The sequence below is a fragment of the Protopterus annectens genome, chromosome 1.part1 (assembly GCF_019279795.1).
Source record: "Protopterus annectens isolate FY-2018-M chromosome 1.part1, PAN1.0, whole genome shotgun sequence".
Classification (NCBI taxonomy): domain Eukaryota; kingdom Metazoa; phylum Chordata; order Ceratodontiformes; family Protopteridae; genus Protopterus; species Protopterus annectens.
The window spans coordinates 1215185987-1215208657 of NC_056726.1; the positions used below are offsets into that span (position 1 = coordinate 1215185987).

The window sequence follows — 22671 nt, forward strand, 5'->3', positions numbered from 1 at the left end:
AAAACCTCAGGCTTGGTGGGCAAACTGTGTGAGCTGCGGAAGACATCCTAGCATTTGGTGTTGGGGTGTGAGAGCTAACAGTATTATCTACAAAAACATTATTGCCTATAGAGACGTTATTACTTGTGGAAACAGTTCTAAACATCTGAGTCACAGAAACATTGGCAACAGAAACATTTGTGTTGTTTGGTATATTGCTTACAGAGCTATCTATTTGAGCAACAGAACCATTGAAAGCATTTGGTATGGGACTTTGCAACCTTACGTCTTGATTGGAGACTGTATTTCGTGCCAAAACATTTACAATTTCAACATTTCCAGCATTATCAAAAACATTTGCATGGATAGACATTGAGCTTTGAGAGGTCATATTATGAGTGAACACTTCATTGTGTAGCAAAGCCGTTATATTGTTTTCATCATCCCACTTACAATGATTAATGTAAATGCCTAAATAGTCAGACAAAAGACATTCATAAAAAAGGGTACACTACTACTAAAGAGCAGCCACTAGACCACAGGAATGAATTACAATTTTTTAATAGTTCTTGCTATGACAGCACTCAAAGCAAGAGCAAAATCAATACAACAGTCCATTTGTTTTTTAGACTGTCAACTGCCAGACACATCTACAGGGTTTACCCACACTGCCATACCATCCTTTGCATGAACATGAAAGTGGTGGATAACCCTGCTCTTTCAAAACAAGAGCCATAGAAGTTGAGAGAAGGATGTACCACAGATCAGGAAGAATCAGTTCCAGAGACAGACGTTAAATAATGTTGACTAATTTCTTAAATGTCGCACTTGGTAAGGATAAACAGTGGGGTAAAAAATAACAGTTAGACATGATTTGTTCTGACTTCAACACAAGTGACTACTAAATTGCACTCCTATTGTGGCCTGTCAGTATCATGAAAGATCACAAGAGCAAACTGAAATACCAAGAGTTACAAATGAAATCAGCAGCCAGGTCTTACAATACACTAAGACTAGAACGTGGGTTGAAAATCTTAATAGATCCAAAGAAATACGGACTATTAAAATTGAGCCGTCTAAAAAAATTTACAAATACATCTTTTCCTTGGATTACAGTGACAATGCATTACCTTGTAAACATGCCTCCAGTTTTTACCATGGTCATTTAGTCTTCTCCAGATCATACCCATAATTTCAGAGAAAGCAACCACATTGTAAGTGAGATCAGCAATTTCAGACATCAAAGAACTGGATGGCCCCCATGGATCATTTGAAGTGGCTTCCCGAACCTTGATCTCAGCTTCAGAGTAATTATGGACAATATTTTTCACTTGGCGACGGAGAGATGAGGTAGACATTGTGCTGCTTAAGGGGAAAACCTAAGCAATGGAGTTGTTGTCAAGCAGTAAGAACACGCAATCTTACTAGCACTTCAATTTGTGACCAGTGTTGCGAGTTCAATAATTCCATTTAGGTTTCAACATCTTCAGAATGCATGACCAGGTCTGTTCCACATATGGGGCCCCCACATAAACACGCATTCAGAAATGGAAGAGCATCTGAAAGAAACAACACAGATTATTGATCTGAGTTTGACCCCAGTTTTCTACCAATAAACTCCATATAAAATATCATTATAAACTAATTTATTAAAGACTACAGTTGTAAACACTCCCTCTAACAGTAGATTTTTGAAGAAAGGCTGCAGTTTTACAACAACTAGGCTGCTATTACCCGATGCCACTGATCTTGCATGTCATTTTTAAGCAACAGTCTCCATTAGCAAGGATAACATCATATTCATACTGCCATTCCTCCAGCATTACTTGGCATGTTCCTTATTTAACAGCATTACCCCACCCCAAGCAGTACTCTGGTCTAAATAAAACACCTACTCATCACATAAGTTTATCTGCAAAAGAGACAATTATTTAGATTTCTTTTTTTGGTATCTCTAACATGGCACAACTCTGAATATTCTTTAGTTCTTGCATTTACCTCCTTGTCAGCACAAGTCACGATGGCACCAACGGAGGCAGACATGCTCAATAAACTTCCAAGTATAAACCCCTATGGAGTAGAATATGACAAACAAAGAATGTATAAAATTATCTTCCTAACAAGTAAGTCCATCTGTAGCTGCTGAACAGAAAGCCCATCTACATGATGATGGGGGGGGGGGGGGCTAATGGCAATTACAACCTTGTGCAGAAAGTCGGACAGTGAGTGCTTAACCTCCATGGGCAATTATTTGGAAGGGTTCCAAACAAAAAAAAAACTGCCACCCCAAACAACACAGGAGGATATATCTGAGATAGGTCAAAAGACTAAAAGCATGGAATGCCAAATACTAAAGTTTATTAATTAATTATGCATGCATGTATGTATGCATTTAATTATTTAAATTTATTTCTCCATCCTTTAACCAGGACAGTCCCACAAGGCTATTAACCTTTTTTTCCAGGGAAGACCACAGGTGATATTTATTCTAGTAGGGAAAATTTGGCCAGGCCATCAGTCTGAAGATGTGAACATATGACCAAGTGGTTCATTCACACATCCAAAATGGGCACATAATGAAAGCAAGCTCCCCTGTGAAGTGGCTTTGGTGAGCAGCATCTTTAAATGAGCTGTAACTCCGTAAAGACATAACCTAATAAAGACAGCAACTGTCAAGAAAGGGTCACTGCAAGCTCTACAATACCCAAAGCAAAAGTGGTCATTGTTCCTGAACGTAAGACCACTCTGTTCATGTAAAATGTAAGCAGATGGTCCACATTTAATGTATGGAGTGCTTTCTAACCCAGACCTTGTCCTGGGGGGGGGGGGGGGGACTGAGCTGGTTTAGGAACAATCTGATGGTCATTCTCAAGCGCAAAAAAAATGAGTTAGCCTGAGTGACATACGATTAATGTGAATGATCAACAAAGGTTCTTTTTTTGGATAAGGGCCTGCATCTCATAGGCAGGGGTGATGGCCAGCAACAAACACCTTCCAAGAGACTAGATATAAAATTAACATAAAATAACTGAAGTTAATCTATCAATCTTAAATACAATAGCTATTCAACAGGAGTTGAAGCAGCAGAATCCCTTTTGAAAGCCAGTACGGGACCAATGTTCTGTCTTCCACAAGGCTATGGTACCAAACACACAATGTGACCTTGGAATAATTAATAGCAAAGTCAAAAAGGTTCCAAAGACAGGTCAAGATGACCTGCAAACTAACAGAATGAAGCAAGATAAGATCACACAAACACACACACACTTGCATACATCATCATCCTCTTTCGGCTTTTCCCGTTAGGGGTCGCCACAGCGGATCATCTCTTCCATTTTTTCCTATCCTCTGCATCTTGCTCTGTCACACCAACTGCCTGCATGTCCTCTCTCACCACGTCCATAAACCTTATCTTAGGCCTTCCTCTATTCCTCTTACCTGGCAGCTCCATCCTTAGCATCTTTTTCCCAATATACCCATCATCCCTCCTCAGCACATGTCCAAACCAACGCAATCTCGTCTCTCTTGCTTTGTCTCCAAACTGTCCAACATGAGCTGACCCTCTAATATACTGATTCCTAATCCTATCCATCCTAGTCACACCGATTGCAAATCTTAACATCTTTAACTCTGCCACATCCAGCTCTGACTCCTGCCTTTTTGTCAATGCCACTGTCTCCAACCCATATAACATAGCTGGTCTCACTACACTCTTGTAGACCTTCCCTTTCACTCTTACTGATACCAGTCTGTCACAAATCACTCCTGACACTCTTCTCCACCCATTCCACCCTGCCTGTACTCTCTTCTTCTCTGGAGGCACAGAATCTGAGGGAAAGAGGTAGAAGCGTACCTCTCAACTGTCCAGATATCCGCAGAATGTCCTGATTTCTCTCTCATACTTTTGGTCTGTTCCTCATAAAATTTTTGTGGCAAATCAGTGAGGACTGAATCCACTAGATGACAGACATGGGTTTCAGACTTCATATCCTTCAGAACATGCAGGGTAACACAAGGCATTTTATTGTAGCAACTTTCTAAGTTTACAACAGCAATATTTAAAATTTGGCCCTATTTTTGGGGCTCTGTACACCCATTATTTTTGGCTTTGTCCAGATTTTTTGTGCCAAGAGGTTGACAGTTATGGGCAGAAGAAAATTATCAGATAGTATTTATTATGCTGCAACATTTAATTCCAAATGACATACAAAATATTTCTAAGCGTGCTACGTGCACACAGAGTGTCGATTATCCAATTGGGACCTACGTAGTTCGGATAATCAAACATATAATTGAACAAGATAAAAAACTTCTAAAATCTTGTTTTTTTCTGCATGCAGGAATACGCTTTTCAACGATTCAGCAATTCCAATGGATAATAAAGAATATTTTTCACACACAAGCCGGCTACAAGCTCAAAAACCATGCTCAAGCAAATGCGTATAATGTTTGCATATTCAGACTTTATGATTTTTCCTAACCAACAACTTTGGAAGGCTGGTTCTAATTGACGTTTCTGATGATCTATGTTCGGATAATCAACTCTCTACTGTACTTTTGGGCAACAGTACTGCAGAAGATCCACTTAAATTAAAAGGGAAAAAAAAGGGGCAATATAGCAGTGCCTGCAAATAGTTTACCACCTTGCCAGGCTAGTCCATCAAACTCAGCATGAAAGAGGTACGGGGTGTGTGTGTTTGTGGGCAGTCAAGACTGTGACATTTGCAGAAAGGAATAAAAAATGACAAAACAAAATTAAATGCCCAAGCCACTCTTCAGAAATGTCAGCCTGCTTACAAACTTTGCAATGCTATTCACAAGATACCACCACTTAGCTTAAAATAGAAATCATTATCATCAAATACAATTCAGATCATAAATAGTGAACCCTTCTCCAGCAAGACAGGGCATAAAATAAAGTAAGCAGACAGGCAGCATCTTGGATTTTCATACACAAACAAAAACACTAACTTGTCTTTTTTGTGGGACTCTACATCAGCCTGCATAATACAAGGATCATTTGCAGGATGAGTTTAAGGGAGTATTAAGGAATAGCAGTATTGTTTGGGTAAATGACAAAAAAATAGTTCACATACATTAACATAATACAAACCTTTACAGTTTACATTATTTTCATGTACAATTCACTCCAATATTGCACCCATTGCTTTATTTCCACCTTCCATTGAACCTCATTGTTTCTCCAAAGAATTATTTTACATTACAGATTTGCTCTGAGCTACTGCACAATGGTACCTCTATACCAAGCCAACAGATATTACCAATATACTGGCCGACAGATTCAGTGCCAGCTTTACCCCTCTATCCCCTCCCAAAGGACCAATCACATTAACAGTAGATTGCCAGGCATCCAGTATTACTTCTGCACAGGTTAAAACAGCACTGTCCAAGGCCAAGAATACAGCTTCTACGGGACATGACAATATCCCTAGCTGTGTTCTACATGAACTACAGAGTGAACTGGCACCTCACCTGTGTGCCCTGTTCAATCACAGCCACACCTCAGGCTTTGTCCCTACCAAATGGTGCACTGCTACAGTCATCCCTCTCCACAAAGGAGGAGTGACTACAGATCCCGAGAACTATCGCCCCATTAGCCTAACGAGTCTGATATGCAAAACTATGGAATGCATCATCATGGACCTAATAAACAAGGATATAAGGAATCTCCAAACTCTGAATCCCACACAGTTTGGTTTTGTGAAGTGTAGATCATGCTTGCTCAACTTGAACTTCTTTGAGTCAGTCACCAGAGCTGTGGAAGAAGGCAAGGTGGTCCACACAGCCTACCTTGATCTGGCCAAGGCCTTTGATACCATTACCCACTCCGGAATCATAGAAAAACTCAGTAAGCTTGGCATCAACCCCTGTATCACTTGGTGTGTTGCAAACTGGCTCACAGATAGAACCCACAGTGTGAAAGTAGCTGACTCCAAGTCAGACTGCCGACCAGTCACGAGTGGAGTCCCACAGGATTCAGTCCTGGGTCCTCTCCTGTTTGGAATATACTCCTCTAAAGTCCAGGCCAACACGAAGGGATTCTGGCTGACAAAGTTCGCAGATGATTGCTGGTTGGGAGCTACTATTAACTCCCCAAGTGATGTTAACATCCTACAGAAAGGCCTCACTGAGACCAACGACTGGTGTCAGAACCATGGCCTTAAGCTCAATGCCAAAAAATGTGTCATCCCCTTTGGGAAAAACCCGGTTCCCATGAATTACCACACTGACAGTAGTCCACTGAACACAGAAGGCATTATAAGAGATCTGGGAACACGGACTGACAGCAACCTCTCTTTCGACCACCACATTGCCATTGTGGTCAGAAAGTCCTATGTGGCACATCTCATTACTAAGGGTTTTGCATCAAGGAAGAAAGAGGTCATTGTCTCCCTCCACTCTTTCCTCATTAGGCCAATTAAGTACAATGCCCCATTTGGCATGTACCTCACTAGACACCTGCAACAACTGGACAGGCTACAAAAGTACCTCACAAAGAGAATTCTAGGCCTTAAACACTTGTCCTATATGGACAGTCTAAAAAAACTGCAACTATTCTCTGTCTCATATCACCTACTTAGAGGCGATTTCTGCTTGACTTACAAAGCGACGTCTGACCCAGCTCTGTTAGAAATGCTACATCTAAAGAAATCCCAATCCCTCCGCACCACATGCTCCAGAGACCTTAACCTCATTACCACAATCAACAGAACGTGCTGGAGGGACAGGTTCATAACCCAGAGACTGCCCATGCTATGGAATAGACTTCCCATACATGTCAAACAGAACACTTCACTGGCCCTCTTCAAGAGAAATCTTGATGGGTGGATGGGAAACAGAAAATTTACCTCGGGGATCACTCCAGTGGCTCTACTTGACAGAGGAACTGGGAAAGTACAGTTGTGTACACTTACCATAAATGTAGATGTTAGAGTGTATTCACTGTTGCAGTCATTACATTTGGGTTATCTGCTTGCAGTAGCCCTCAGTCGGCCTGATTAACAAAGTCTTGGGTCCTGCGTCGAATGCTGTCCCTTCTTCCATGACGTCAGGTCGTCAGGGGTATAAAACATGCAGCCAATGCCATTACATCAATTTTTCTTGCCCCACATGTCAGGCGCCCCCCTAATGGGAAGCAAATAAATCTATAATTACAAGGATATACTTCCAACAAAAAAGCAAATACACCAAAAAGCTTTTTGAGTATAGTACGGGAGAGTAGAGGTATAGCCAAAAGAAAAAAGGGGGCTGGAAGGAGGGTAACCAGGACTGCAACAGTGAATACACTTGAACATCTACATTTATGGTAAGTGTACACAGCTGTACTATGTTCTTTGTGTTTCACTGTTGCAGTCATTATATTTGGGCAGATTCCCAAAGCTAAGGTTGGGAGGAGGAATTTAAATATAATTAGGACCAGCTATAAAAGGCGCTGCAAGACTGCAGTAGCAAAGCCAGCTCTGGATTTAGAGAAAAGTGGCAAATGATAATGCTTGGTGAAGAGAAAATTGGCAAATGATAATGCTTGGTGAAAGTATGTACAGAACTCCAGGTAGCAGCTTCTAGGATGTCCCTGGTAGGGACGCCCCTGAGAAAGGCTGTGGAGGTAGATGCAACCCTGGCTGAATGGGGTCCGATGCCCTGTGGGATAGGTTTTCCATGGTGCTTATAGCAGAAATGAATGCAGTGGCCTATCCATTTTGAAATGGTTTTCTTTGAAATAGCTTTCCCTTCTGTCCCTGCAGCAAATGCCATCAGCTGTTGTTCAGATTTCCTTTGAGGTTTAGTCCTGTCAAAGTAAAATCTAAGTTGCCTGTGCACATCTAAGGAGTGCAGTATCCATTACCATGTTTTCTGTGGGTTAGGAAAGAAGGTAGGCAAATGAATGGACTGATTAAGAGCCACACTGGATACCACCTTGGGCATGAAAGAGGGATTGGTTCTGAGGGACACCCTGTCCGCATGAAAGATGCTGAAAGGCTCCACTGCCATAAGGTCCTGTAATTCAGAAACCCTTCTTGCAGAAGTGATTGCTAAAAGGAAAGCTGTTTTCCAGGAAAGGAATTTTAAATTTGCAGTAGCAGATGGCTCGAAAGGAGGAAGAGTGAGTTTCCCCAAGACAAAGTTAAGGTGCCAGGCTGGAGTTGGAGCTCTCTTGGGTGGCCTTAAATTTTTGGCCCCGCTGAGGAACTGCTGGAGGAGTGGGTGAGAGAAGAGGGGAGGCTGTGTGCTGTAATGAGTTGAAATGGCTGAGGCATGAATTTTGATGGAGGAAAAGGACAAGCCCTTATGAAGCATCTCAGTAGAGTATTGTAGAATCTGAGGTAAATTGGGCACTGCTGCGCTCATCCCTTCAGATTGATTCCAGGCACAAAATCTTTTCCATTTTGCAGCATAATATTTTCTAGTACTAGGCCTCCTTGCCTCTAAAATGATATCCATCACTGATTTACTGAGGGATGGTAAAGGAGAGATTAGGTAATTAGCCAGGCTGCTAGGTTCAGGGTTTGCAGCTGAGGGTGCAGAGTCTGGTTCTCCTGCTGAGACAACAGGGAAGGAGTTTGAGGCAGGTGCCATGGGGCCAAGCGTGACACACTGCGCAAGAGTGGGTACCAGTGTTGTCGTGGCCAGTCTGGTGAAATTAAAATCATCCTTGGCTTGTCCTGTTTGATCTTTAGTAGTACCTTGTAGAGCAGAGGTATAGGAGGAAAGGCATAAACTGATAGGTTTTCCATCTGAAGGATAGAGCACCCACTTTCCAAGCTAGCTTGTGGGGAATCCTTGTGCAAAATTTGTCCAAATTATGGTTCTTGGGGGGAGGCAAACAGGTCTATCTCTGGGCTCCCCCACTTGCTTGTCAACATGTTGAAAATCCTTGGTTCCAGTTTCCTCTCATGTGGGTCTATGAGGTTTCTGCTTAGTCCGTCTGCCAGTGTATTTAGTTTTCCTGGCAGGAACTGAGCTTGTAGATTCACTTGGTAGCTCAAGGCTGTGGTCCACAATGTCATGGCTAGACTGCAGAGGGGGTAAGAATGTGTACCCCCCTGCTTGTTTATGTACCACATAACAGTGGTGTTGTCCATCTTTACCATTAGTTGTCCTGGAAGAATGTGGTCCTTGAAGACTGCCAGAGCATTCTGTACAAATAACATTTCCTTTTGATTTATGTGCAGGTGCATTTGACTTGGGTTCCATTTGCCCTGAATGCACTTCCCTGCCAGGTGAGCCTCCCATGCATAGTCTGATGCGTCCATTGTTAAGGTTTGGGTGGCAGTGGGTAGTGTGAGTGGTAGTCCCCTGTTTAGGTGGCAAGCCTCTGCCCACCAGAGGAACTCTAGGCACAGGCAAGATAACATAGGAATCATCGCTTCTAGATCCTGTGAATGTTGACACCATAGGCTTTTGAGATACCACTGTAGTTTCCTCATATGCAGCCTTGCATATGAAATTAGAAGAATGCAGGAGGACATGAACCCAAAGGCTTGCAGTGTTTGCCTTGCAGATAGCTGGGTTTTTGTGGCCACTTGTTTGAAGTAGGTTGTCAAATTAATCCGTTTCTCTGGTGTGAAGAAAGCCATCTGGAAAGTTGTATTCAAGCTTGCTCCCAGGAATATAATTTGACAGGGTACCAGGTGTGATTTCTTTGAGCAAGTAAATGAAGCATAAAGTACAGTTTTGTACCTACCATAAATGTAGATGTTAGAGTGTATAACCTGCTGCAGTCATCACACTTGGGTTATCCTGTCGTCAGGCGGTCCCGCAGTCGGCCTGAATTCCAAAGTCTTGGTCCAGCGTCGGTTGCTGTCGCTTCTTCCCTGACGTCAGTGCGCCAGGGGTATACAAGAGGCATCCAATGCCATTTTCTTCAGTTTTTCTTGCCCCAGATGTCAGCTGCCCCCCCAAAAATGGTCAGTAGATAGTACCAATAATAAAAACTTAGCACAAACAAAACATCCCTCCAGCTATAAGCAAATACACTACAAAGGTTGTATCAGATTTTAAGGTATTGAAAGGTTTTAGTTAGGTCAGAGGGGATGGAGGGAGGGTAACCTGGACTGCAGCAGGGTATACACTCGAACATCTACATTTATGGTAGGTACAAAACTGTTCTATGTTCATCATGTTACCCTGCTGCAGTCATCACACTTGGGTAGAACCCCAAAGCTAAGGATGGGAAGTGGAGTCAAACAGGGTTAGAGGAGGCTAGAAGGCCCTGCAAAACTGCAGTGGCGAAGCCAGCTCTAGTCTTAGAGTAAAATGGTAAGTGATAGTGTTTGGTGAAGGTGTGTACTATACTCCAAGTTTCAGCGTCCAGAATATCCTTGGTTGGCACCCCCCTGAGGAAGGCTGTAGATGTAGCTGCTGCCCTGGTGGAGTGTGGCCTTATTCTTGCAGGAACTGGTTTTCCATGATGGGTGTAGCAAAAACGTATGCAATGTCCAATCCATTTGGAAATGGTCTGTTTTGAGATGGCCTTTCCTTGTGATGCTGTAGCATTGGAAACAAAAAGTTGGTCAGATTTTCTGAAAGCTTTAGTTTTATCCAAGTAGTAACGTAGTCGCCTGTGAATGTCCAAGGAATGCAGGAGTCTTTCTCCTTTGTTCTGTGGATTTGGAAAGAAGGTGGGTAAGTGGATGTTTTGATTTAGAGCCACACTGGATACCACCTTTGGCATAAAGGAGGGGTTAGTTTGTAGAGAAACACTGTCTTGATGAAAAATGAGGAAAGGCTCTGCTGCCATTAGTGCCTGTAGCTCTGAGACTCTTCTGGCTGAAGTAATTGCTAGCAGCAGGGCAGTCTCCCATGATATAAACTTTAAGTCAGCTAAGAAAGCTGGCTCAAAAGGTGGCAGCGTAAGTTTTTTCAGAAGAAAATTTAGGTCCCAAGTTGGTGTTGGCGCTCTCCTGGGAGGCCTAATGTTTTTTGCCCCTCTGAGATACTGCCTTAGAAGTGGATGTGAAAATAAGGGAGGATCCGTGTTGTAGTGAGCTGAAATAGCTGAGGCGTGGATTTTAATAGATGAAAAAGAAAGTCCTTTGTGTAACATAGGTTCATACTAGGCTATCTGCCCTCTGGCATTTATAAGCCTAGCCAGAATGTGTTTGGCTTTCGCCACCCATTTTAAATTTATTTTGCTATGCCCTTTTTCGAGGTTAGTATACTGTGCCACTGTCTAACAGTGACACAGAAGTGATACCAGGGGTAAACCTATGATCTCCCATCCACTCATCAAGATTCCTCTTGAAGAGAGTCAATGAGGGACTCTGCCTAACCAGGACTGGGATTTTATTCCAGAGTGAAGGGAGCCTCTAGGTTATGAATCTGTCCCTCCAGCATGTCCTATTTATTTCAGTGCTGAGGTTCAAGTCTCTTGAGCGCGTAGCTCGATGGGATTTGGATTTTCTGAGGTGCAGCATGTCCATTAATTCCGGGTTGGACATGGCTTTATACGTCAGGCACAGATCGCCTCTGAACAGGTGGTATGCCACTGAGTAGAGCTGGAGTTTCTTTAACCGGGCAGCATATGGCATCTGTTAGAGCCCTTTGATCCTCTTGGTGAGGTACTTTTGGGGTCTTTCCAGTTGCTGCAGGTGTCTGGTAAGGTACATCCCAAAAGGGGCATTGTACTCAATTATGGGCCTGATGAGGGATGAGTAAAGAGGCACGATGACCTCCCCTGATCTAGATGTGAATCCCTTCATGATTAGGTGGGCTATATAAAATGTTTTTCTAACCACTTTGGCCACGTGGTTGTCAAATGAGAGATTGCTATCAACTTGGGTCTCCAGGTCCCCAATTACTTCTTCTGTACTTAATGGATTACCCACCTATGTGGTAATTTGTGGGCACTTTGTTTTTGCCAAAGGGGATGACTATACATTTTTTGGCATTTAGCTTGAGGCCATGGCTCTGGCACCAGTTGTCTGTTTCTATGAGGCCCTTTTGGAGGATGCTTGTGTCGACTATAGAGTCGATTATGGCGCCCAGTTTGCAGTCATCTGCGAACTTGGTCAGCCACATTCCTTCCGTGTTGGCCTGTACCTTCGAGAAATATATACACTGAACAAGAGAGGTCCCAGGACTGAGCCTTGTGGGACACCACTTGTAACTGGTTTGGAGTCTGACATGGCTCCAGCAATTCTAACCATGTGGGTTCTGTCCTTGAGCCAGTTTGCAATCCATCTAGTGACACAGGGGTTTATATTTAAGCTGGTGAGCTTATCTATAATGCCTGAGTGGGGTATTGTATCGAAAGCCTTTGCGAGGTCCAGGTAGGCTGTGTGGACCACCTTCCCCTCGTCAATGGCCTTGGTGACTGTTTCAAAGAAATCAACCAGGTTTAAGAGGCATGATCTGCCCTTAAAGCCGAACTGGGTAGGATCCAGTGTCTGTAGGTCCCCAATATCTTTATTTATGAGGTCCATGATGATCCTTTCCATAGCTTTGCAGACCAAGCTTATCAGGCTTATGGGGCGATAGTTTCCAGGATCCGTTGAGGCACCACCTTTATGGAGAGGGACCACTGTTGCTGTACGCCACTCTTTGGGCACATATCCTGTAGTAAGGCAGAGATTGAACAGTAGTTTTATGTTTGGGTTTAGCTCTTCTTGGAGTTCATGTAGGACGCAGCCCAGGACACCGTCTGGTCCCATTGATGCTGTGTTTTTTGCTTTTGAGAGGGCGGCTCTTACCTGTGCATCTGAGATGTCAGGGGGGCAGCACTCTGCTGGGATAGATATTTGCCCTTTTGGTGGGGAGGGGGGGGGAGTTTGCGTTGAACCTGTCAGCTAGGATGTTGGCAATGTCTGTGGGTTCGGTGTATTTTTTGTCATTTTGGACTAATTCTGAGCATATCTAGGAATTACCACCCAGGTTCCTAACATAACTAAAGAAAGCCTTGTGATTATCCTTCGTGTCCTGTGCAATTTTTCTCTCGAAGCTGGCCTTAACAAAAAAACTACGGGCACTCATAAAATGGTCTTAATACTGATCAGTGATGCCTTCCCCTTTTGGGATTTTGCTCTATCATTTAGTAGCTTCCTCCTTCTATTGTACAGTTTGTTTATGGCTGGGGTCCACCAGACAGGATGTCTGCCTTTGGTGGATTGGGTCTTGGTTTTATTTGGGATCGCATGATCCATGCATTCCTGAAGGTGTTCATAGAATGCGTTTATAAAGGATTCTGCAGTCTGGGCCGTATTTTCCACAGGCCTGGGGGCTTTGAAGGATTCCACCTCGGTTTTGAGGAGTGTGAAATTTGCTTTAGAGAAGTTTTTCACTGTGGTTTTCTGGGCAGGGGGTGGGGTCGGGATGTGAATATCCACTGAGATTAGTTTATGGTCTGATCTTACCAGTGAGGGATACACTTCTGGTCTGGAGCATAGAGTCCCCATGTTGGTGATGATCAGGTCCAGTATGTTTTCCCCTCTTGTGGGAGTGGTAACAAGTTGTTCCATAGCATTTGAGTTTATAAATTCTAGGAACCTTTGGGCTAGGGTGTTGGAGCTAGAGCAATGCTCCCAGTCCATGTTTGGGTAGTTGAAGTTGCCCAATATAATGGTGTTTGGAGAGACCTTCATATTTTCCAGTGTTCTCAGGAAGGCCGAGTGGGGTTCCTGGGTTTGGGAGGGTGGTCTGTAGCAGGCTATAAACTGGAAGGCAGTTTTACCCACTGTTAGTTGCACATGGAGAGTCTCTGATGCTTCGTGCTTTGCCACCAACCTGGAGGTGTGGGTATCTTTGATGAATATCGATACTCCCCCTCTTTTTGTGGTTCGGTCCAAGTTTTGGGGCCGAAAAGCATGGTATGAGTTATAACCTGATAGTGCTGGGGTGCTCTCGGGAGCCCTGAACCAGGTTTCTGTTACTGCACTGATATCGATGTTCTCCATGCTAAGGAGAGTTTTGAGTGTGTGCATCTTGAGGTTTAGACTTCTGGCATTGAGTAGCATTACTCTTAGTTTCTTATCCCTTGTGATACCTATGGAGATGGGTTTGTCTTTTGAGCCTTGCCTAAAAAAGGCACTATGGGGGTAGCAAGAGTCTTTGCCAATATCCGAAAGCCCAGGGGTGACAGGTGCAAGCCATCCCTAGCGAAGCATAGTGACTTGTCGAGCATATCATCCCAAGCTGACAGGCATTGGATCCCCTTTGAATGACACCAGTACTTAAGCCAATTGTTGAAATTGATCATCTTGTCTTCATATTGTGGCATCATTCTTGGTGAGGGTAAGATGCTACTCAAGGTCAGGGTCATACCGGCCTGGGCTACTTGCTCAGAGAGCTCCTCTATGTCTCTTTTCATGTAGTCCAGGGAGGTACGGCTCAGGTCATTCACACCAGCATGGACAATGACCGAGTCATATGTGTACTTGCCTTGGAGTGACCTGAGTGCTTGTGTTATGTGGCGTATTCTAGCGCCCGACAGGCTGCTCACCGTGACCCTCTCCTTGTTCGGCCTGGTGAGCGGGACGTCAGTGTGCCTGATGATAGAGTCACCTATTACAAGTGTATCAGGTGTGTTGTTTAGTCTTAAGGGCTGTGACTGTTCGGCACACTGGCTTTGTGAGATATGTGTTGCAAGTGTTTTGTTTTGGGGTAGCGGTTGCTTGGGTGTCTGTTTTGGAGGTTTCTGCTGCTTAGGCAGATCTTTATTTAGAGCCTCCGAGTAGGTTTTTGTGTGATTATGTGTTTGGTTTGCTGTCGTGGTAGGTCTATGTGAGACTGGAATTGTAGTGAGTGTGGTTTCCTTCTCCTCCTGACTTTTTATGCCAGTACTGAGTTGACAGAGCTTAGCCTCCAGTTTGGCTATATGGTTGCATCTCTCACATGTGTTGGAATTTGTTGGGAGGAGGAGAGGGTTGTCTGTGTACATGAGGCAGTTGTAACATTGCCTCAAGATTCCGAGATTCACCAGCTGGACCAGAGAGGAGATTGACAACTGACCTTTGGACATGCTAGAATAATATTGGGAATTCCTTTATAATTGAAAACAAGGGCCAGTGGGGAGTGAGGGTGTAGTGCTTTTAATTTTTAGTGCTGACTTATATAATTTCTTTAGTGAGCAAGTGCCAGGTAACTTAAGTGCAATGTGTTACAGGTAACTTAAATGCAAAAACGACAAACAGTAACTTTCTTTCAAGTGAAACAAGGAAATAAGTACAGTAAGCAATGCAGATATCACTAGTGATCCACAGAAGCACTGAGAAGCCACGTATTAGGTGGAATTAGCGTTCCAGGGAAATAACAAGCAAACAAACAACAAGCATATAAACAAAGCTAGATTCAGCAAGCCTGGATCTAGTCTATGCTACAGCAAACAAGGTGTACCAATTTCAGTAAGATACAGTTCAAATATTCAGGCACTATAAACCTTTAACCAGAAATTCCCAGTTCAGAAGGGCAGAGTCCAGCCTCTTCTCCCACAAGAGTGAAGACCACGGACCTTCTTAATGTAAAATAACTGGCCTGAAGCCCAAGTGCTTAAACCAGAACTAATACACTTTAAGAATAACAGACACTGGGCTCTCAATCAGCAGTTCCCAACTTAGAAGGATGAAAGCTACCTGTCATGCCACCACAGTGCATGTCACAAACCTTCCTATTGTAAAACAACTGGTCTGAAGCCCAAGTGCTTATTCCAAAAGACATAGAATGATAGCTACACTTTAATCAAGTTACTACCAAGCAGTAATAAATACAATTGAATACTTTAAAGAATGCCTGGATTAGTGCTCAAGTTACACAAACAAAGCTAGATCCAGCAGGCCCGAATGCAGTCTATGCCACAGCAAACAAGGCGCACCAACTTCAGTAAGAAGCAGTTCAGATATGCATGCACTATAAGCCTTTAACCAGAAATTCCCAGCTCAGAAGGGCAGAGTCCAGCCTCTCCTCCCACAAGAGTGCAGACCACGAACCCTCAATGTAAAATAACTGGCCTGAAAGCCCAAGTGCTTAAACCAGAATTAATACATTTTTAGAATAACAGACACTGAGCCCTCAATCAGCAGTTCCCAACCTAGAAGGATGTAAGCGACCTGTTCTGCCACTACAGTGCAGACCACAAACCCTCTCAGTGCAAAACAACTGGTCCGAAGCCCAAGTGTTTAAACCAAAAGGCTTAGAATGAGTTACACCAAGCAGTAATAAATACAACTGAGTACTTTTAAGATGATGCAAAAGTAAAATAAAGTAGGTAGAAACACAAGTACAGTAAAAGCAGATGAAATTTTTTTTGTTTTTCTGAACAAGTGCTGAGATCAAAGAAACAGATTTGAGTGCTGAAACTAGAAACCTGGCTAGTTATAAGAAAAAAAACTAAGCTAGAAGGCTTCCCTCCAACACAGAAGGGCTTGGGGGCTCAGAAGCCTACAAATAGTCTATACCACTTAACAGGAAAGGCAGGAAACAAGCTTAATTTTTTTTTTCTGTTTCCCAGATGCTCTCTTTGTACACAGTAGGAGTTCCTGAAATCAGAATATGATCTCACTGCACTCAGTTGAATGAGCAAATGAGATGGGCCCAGAAGGAGTATCCAAACACAAATTTACAAGAGGGGCAGGCAATTTCAAGGCCACTAAGATTAACACCAAAACAAAAACAGGGAGAGTGGGTGGGAATAACTGAAGAGCAGAGTCAAAACTTCCAGTTCAGTTGATATTCCTGCAACACAGTTAAAATCAATTCAAATACTGTATTTTTTGAAAAAAAAAAAAAGTGCAGATAAAGGTACTTAAATTCTCTTATACGTCCAGTTGAATACAGCTAGTTCTTAGCCGGCCAAAGCTGAGGTTTTAAGCAGAAAATATTTCACACTATACCACTTAAACAGGCAAGGACAGGAAATCAAAGAATGTGGCTACCCCCACACCTGTAATTACTAGCAAATAATAAAATTCAGCAAACACTGACTAACTTCCAGTTCAGTTAATATTCCTGCAACACAGTTAAAATCAATTTAAATACTGTATTTTTTGAAAATAAAAAGTGCAGATAAAGGTAGAATCTGAGGCATGTCTGGCTGAAGGGTATTTTGGCCTTTAGCTTGGTTCCAGGCGCAAAATCTTTTCCATTTGTCTGAGTAGGCTTTCCTGGTGCTGGGCCTCCTGGCCTCCAGAATGACATCCATAAAAGCAGGTGAAAGAGGGGCTGGCTGGTTGCTTAGGTGATGTGCCATGCAGCCAAATTTAAGGTTTTGAGCTGGCTGTGTAGAATCTGACTGCCTTGCTGTGTGAGTAGATGAGGAATTTGTGGGAAAATCCATGGTGGGCCCTGGGCCATGTTCCTTAGTAGTGGGTACCAGTGCTGGCGTGGCCAGTCCGGGGCAATGAGTATCATTCGAGGTCTCTCCATCCTGACTTTCAGCAGCACCTTTGTGAGAAGGGGCAATGGAGGAAAGGCATATACTGTCAGCATTTTCCAACTGAATGAGAGTGCGTCCACTTTCCAAGCTTGATGGTGAAATGTCCTTGTGCAAAATTTTGAAAGCTGATACACCTGTTTGCCAACCCCCAAAACTGTCTGGGTGCCCCCAGTTTTGAGTTATCATTGCAAATACTTGTGGATCCAGTTTCCACTCGTGGGGATCCATGATGTTTCTGCTTAGGTCGTCTGCCAATGTGTTCTTTTTTCCTGGCAGGAATTGAGCTTGTAATTGAACTTGTTAAGCCAGTGCTGTGTTCCACAAGGTCATTGCTTGCCTGCATAGAGGGTAGGAGTGTGTACCCCCTTGTTTGTTTATGTACCACATTACTGTGGTGTTGTCTGTCCTTATTATAAGCTGTCCTGGATGTAAGAGGTCCTTGAAGACTGTCAGAGCATTCTGTACAGCTAGCATTTCTTTGATTGATGTGCAGATTCCTTTGATCTGCAGTCCATATGCCTTGAACGCACCGTCCTGCCATGTGTGCCCCCCAGGCATAGCCCGATGCATCTGTTGTCATAGTTTGCCTGGCTGGGGGGGTAAGGTGAAAGGCTGACCCTTGTTGAGGTGACATGCCTGTGACCACCATAGAAACTCCTGCTGAAGGCAGGGAATGAGAGGTATCATTGTTTACAAGCTGTGGCTGTGTGGAGTCCATACGCTTTTCAGGTACCATTGTAATTTCCTCATATGCAGTTTTGCAAATGGTATTAGTAGTATGCAAGATGCCATGAAGCCCAAGGCCTGCAGAATTTTTCTTGCAGGGAGTTGGGCCTTTGTTGCCATTATTTTGAAGTATTGAGTTAGTTGTAGTTGTTTGTCTGGTGTCAGATAAGCCATCTGGGCCGTTGTATTCAAGCTGGCACCCAGGAGTGTCATATTTTGCGAGGGCACTAGTTTTGATTTCTTTTCATTTACTGTGTACCCTAGGCAACTTGGGTGTTTTACAAAAGTCAGATGTTGTAAGAGAATGTCCTTGCTTTTTGCTTGGATGAGGCAGTCGTCCAGGTATGGATATATTTGAATTCCTCTTTGTCTGCAGTATGCAATTACTGGTGCCAGGAATTTTGTGAAGACCCTGGGTGCAGTAGATAAGCCAAAGGACAGTGCAGAGAATTGGTAATGGGTTGAACCTGCAATGAAACAGAGGTATCTTCTGCAATTTTGTCTGATAGGGACATGCAGGTATGCCTCCTTAAGGTCCAACGTTACTAGCCAAGCTTTCTTGCCCAACATGGGAAGAAGTGGCTGTAGTATTAGCATCTTGAATTTGGGTATTTGCAAGAAGGTGTTTAGAATTGAAAGATCCAGAATGGGTCTCCAAGCATTGTCCTTTCTGGGGACTAGAAAGAGCCTTGAGTAAAATCCTTGGCCTTGCTCCTGTGTAGGTACCAGCTGAATGGCTCTCATGTCCATGAGAGCTGTAATTTGTTTTTGTGCCTCTGCCCATTGATTTTGTGGCAAGTTTGGCATTCCTTTTATCCTTGGCAAGGTGTGGAAATGGAATCTGTATCCTTCTGAGATAATGTCTAGGACCCATTTGTCCTTTGTGACGATGCGCCAGTTGTCTATAAAAAAATGCTAATTTTCCTCCCAAGGGAGCTGCCAAGAGATTTTTGCTTGGCAGTTTGAGGTTGAAGTCACTGTTTGTCTTCTAGTAGTTTGGTACCTGTCTTCTCCTCCCTTCTGTGTTGCAGTGCCCCATTGGCGAGGTTTGTAAGGGATTTGTGCTTGTCCTCTGCCCCTTGGGCATCTGTATTTACCCCTCTGTGGCCTGTCAGAAGCTGGAAAGGACCAATTTTTTGCTGGCCAATTTCTGCTGAAGCGTGGGGGTTGTACCTGTAAGAAATCTTTGACCATCTGCATAGATTTTGCCTTATCCTCCATTTTCTTTAAAATCTTTTCTGCTTTAACACCAAATAAGACATCCTGTTGTAAGGGTGCATCTAGTAACTTTGCTTTAACATGATCAAGCAGAGTTTGTTCCTTTAACCAAGCATGCCTACATATAACAGACCCAGTAACAGCTGCTCTACAAGAAGCTTCCAAAGAATCAAATCCACTTTGTACAGTATGTTTTGCCCACCTGTTCAGCTACATGCAACAGATCCTGCATTTCTTTGAATTCAGACTGTTGAGGGTGCATGCTCATCTTTTGTTTTATCTGAGACATTAGGAATTGCTGGTATTTCAGCATGTGAAATTGACAATTTAGTGCTCTCATAGCTAGAGTAGCTGAGGTATAAACCTTCTTCCCCCGCCTATCTAGTGCTCTGGAGTCCCTTTCAGAGGGTACAGTATTTTTAGCCATAGATGCCTTAGCCCCTTTGGGACCCTGGGAGATTGTCTCTGGGTCAGCAACAGGGCTTTTGTAAAGGAATTTGTGTGAGTCAGGCACTCTATAATATCTATCAGGTTTGGTTGGAGCAGGAGGCAGAGAATCTGGATTTAGACTAGATTATAAGTAAACATCATCCACAATGTCTAAAACTGGAGGGATAGCAAGTGGTTTGTGCTGGGGGAGTAAAAGAAACTCGCGGAGCCTTTTGAGTCGGAGTAGTCATGACCTTCCCAGTGGAAATGTTCCCTCATGGTATGTAAGGTTTCCCCAAAGGAATAGTCTTCAGGGGGAGAAGCTGAGGGAATGGAATCTTCAGCATCAGAATATTCATAAGGGGGAAAGGAGTAATCCTGTTCCTCAGAGGAGCCTGAGGAAATAGACACTTCATCAGAGGAGGCATAATCCTCCTCTTGTCTAGGCCTTTTGTCTGGGGGGGGGGGGGGGGTTGGGAACCCCTGAGTAAAGAAATCAAATCTGCAGCCATTTTAAGCATCTGTTTCTTAGGCATGGGGCCTTGAACTGGAGACTGATGTGCAGTCTTTTTTGGTTTTAGAGGAGTCTTAAGCTTAGCATAAGATTTTATGGTGAGAGTAGTCGGTGTGAAGAAACCTTCTGTAACCGAAGGTGTTTCCGCAGCACCGGCTTCTCCTTTTGCAATGTTGTCGGTAGGGCCTAAAGAAAATGGCTGCGTCGGCCTAGAACCCTCTGCTAGAGAATCGGAAGTGGTCTGGGGTTCCAATTCTGTGGTCGTCAGGGGCTGCGTAGGCGCCTCACTGAAAACCGGACAACTGGCGACCAGCCCAGCCGAGGCCTCGGAGTCTGGCTTGGATCTAGGCTGCCCGTCTTTATCTTTGCATTTTTTATGCACGCCGGTAGTCGGTTGCTCCGATGGCATAGTGTAATTAAATTTCCTACTGAAGTAGTGTCGTGCGAAATCAAAGCGTCGTTTTATCGTTCGCTTATTGAACCTAGCACAAAACAGACAACCAGTGACATCGTGGTCTGGGCCTAGGCAAGGTATACAATAAGAATGAAAGTCCTTATGAGGTATTTGTTTCCCACAAGAAATGCAATTGTTAACTTTTTCTGACATCGGACTGAGGCAAGAAAAGGTTCCCCAACGGGGTACTTAGCTTTGAAAACTTTGGACTGAAATTCGATTCGAAAATCTCAGGTGTCGGCCGACCGGCACTTGCGAACTGCTTCTGCTTCGGGCACCGCGCTGCAAGAAAGACTGAAGAAAATGGCGTTGGATGCCTCTTATATACCCCTGGTGCACTGACATCAGGGAAGAAGCGACAGCAACAGACGCCGGACCAAGACTTTGGAATTCAGGCCGACTGCGGGACCGCCTGACGACAGGATAACCCAAGTGTGATGACTGCAGCAGGGTAACACGATGAACATCTGTTTATTCTCATATTAAAGCGCACAGAGAAATGCTGCTGACAGTATGTGTGCAGCTGGAATGGGTACAAGGATACTGTAAGCTGTTTACAAAATATTGCAAAAAAAAAAAAAAAAATTGGTTATGTATTTAACAAAAAAGTTCCATGTGAGTTTTTCATCTCGCCTTCATTCTTACTGATGGGTTCAGAGCCGATCCTTGGCTCTGACTTGGCCAACTGCAAAAGCTCAAGGTCTTCAACTAGCTCAAGGCCAACTCCCTATCCCATGATGCACCTTGCGCTTCCCTCAGATCTTGGTTTGCTGCCAACAGGCTACATACTACTAGTAATATGCTAACACTTGAAACTGGATAAGAGACAGTAATACCATAACATAAATGAATTCTCGGTCCTCAAGAAACCTGGATGGGGGTTGGAGGGTGGGATGCAAGAATGAAGCTGAGATGAACAACTCGCATGGAACATTATGGTGAGTACATAACTTCCTTATGTTAAGTTGTTCTATCTCGTTGTACATTCTTACTGATGGGTAGTGTCCCAAGCACCATCTTTCTCGGGTGGCTCATGGGAGAATGTTCTTCAAGACAGTGGAACCAAAGAAAGCCCTGTCCCTGGAGGCCTTGTCTTCTTTGTAATGAGTGATGAAGGTATGAGGCATTGACCATGTAGCTGCTGCACAAATAGTATCCAATGGTAATTTAGCCATAAAGTCTAATTTATTTATTTTATTTATTGCCATTGGTTTACCAGGATAGTCCATTGGGCCATAAAGAACCCATTTTCAATGGAGTCCTGGGGAGAAAAGCTCCATAACAGAAGGTATTTTCAACATTTAACAGTAACAATCTTAGTACAGAGAGTTATTAATATTGTGTAAACAGAATAAATGTAGAACTAATCAAATTAGAATAGCAGTCATAACAGTTAATGCAATAAGAAGAAACGTACTAGTAATAAAATAAATGTAAACATAATACTGATTAGAGAACAAATATCATAGCTACAGAAGTAGAATATGATATTGAGGGAGAATTAAGTAGAGTTAGTTATGTGGGGTGGGAGCAAGAGCATTCCCACTGAGATGCTAGATGAAGGTGAAGAGACTTTTTGAAGGCAGAGTGGTTAGAGGTGGTGCGGATGAGTGGAGGTAGGGAGTTCCAGAGGCGAGCGAGGCTGAAGGAAAGAAGGTTTTTGCCTGGGGGATGAGTCGGTTTGTGTACTTCGAGTAGATTTTGATTATTTGACCTTAGATCTCGGTTAGGTAGGTGCATTTTAAAGGCAGAGGAAAGAGAGAGACAGAGGGAAGGGTTGAGAATAAGCTTATGGGCTAGAGTTATTTGAGTGTAAGTTAGTTGATTGGGAAGTTCTAGCCATTTTAGCTTATGGAGGGAGAAACAGTGGTGGGTGGAGGACTTTTGGCTGGTGGCGAATTTTGCAATTTTGTTATAGCAGGAGGTAAGTTGTTTTTTTAACAAGGGCTGAAGATTAGTTAGTAG

The 22671-nt window shown here is 43.5% G+C and overlaps 1 protein-coding gene across 6 annotated transcripts in view; it reads right to left on the reverse strand.

Moving 5' to 3' along the window:
* The window catches only part of EPN1 (epsin 1), a 1407891-nt gene that overhangs the window by 1053473 nt on the left and 331747 nt on the right, over positions 1–22671 (reverse strand). For all 6 annotated transcript variants that reach the window (XM_044080699.1, XM_044080709.1, XM_044080717.1 and 3 more), the window contains exon 2: positions 1110–1538. In XM_044080699.1, the coding sequence (XP_043936634.1) occupies positions 1110–1337 (228 nt within the window). In that variant the 5' untranslated portion in view covers positions 1338–1538. The remainder of the gene's footprint in view (positions 1–1109; positions 1539–22671) is intronic.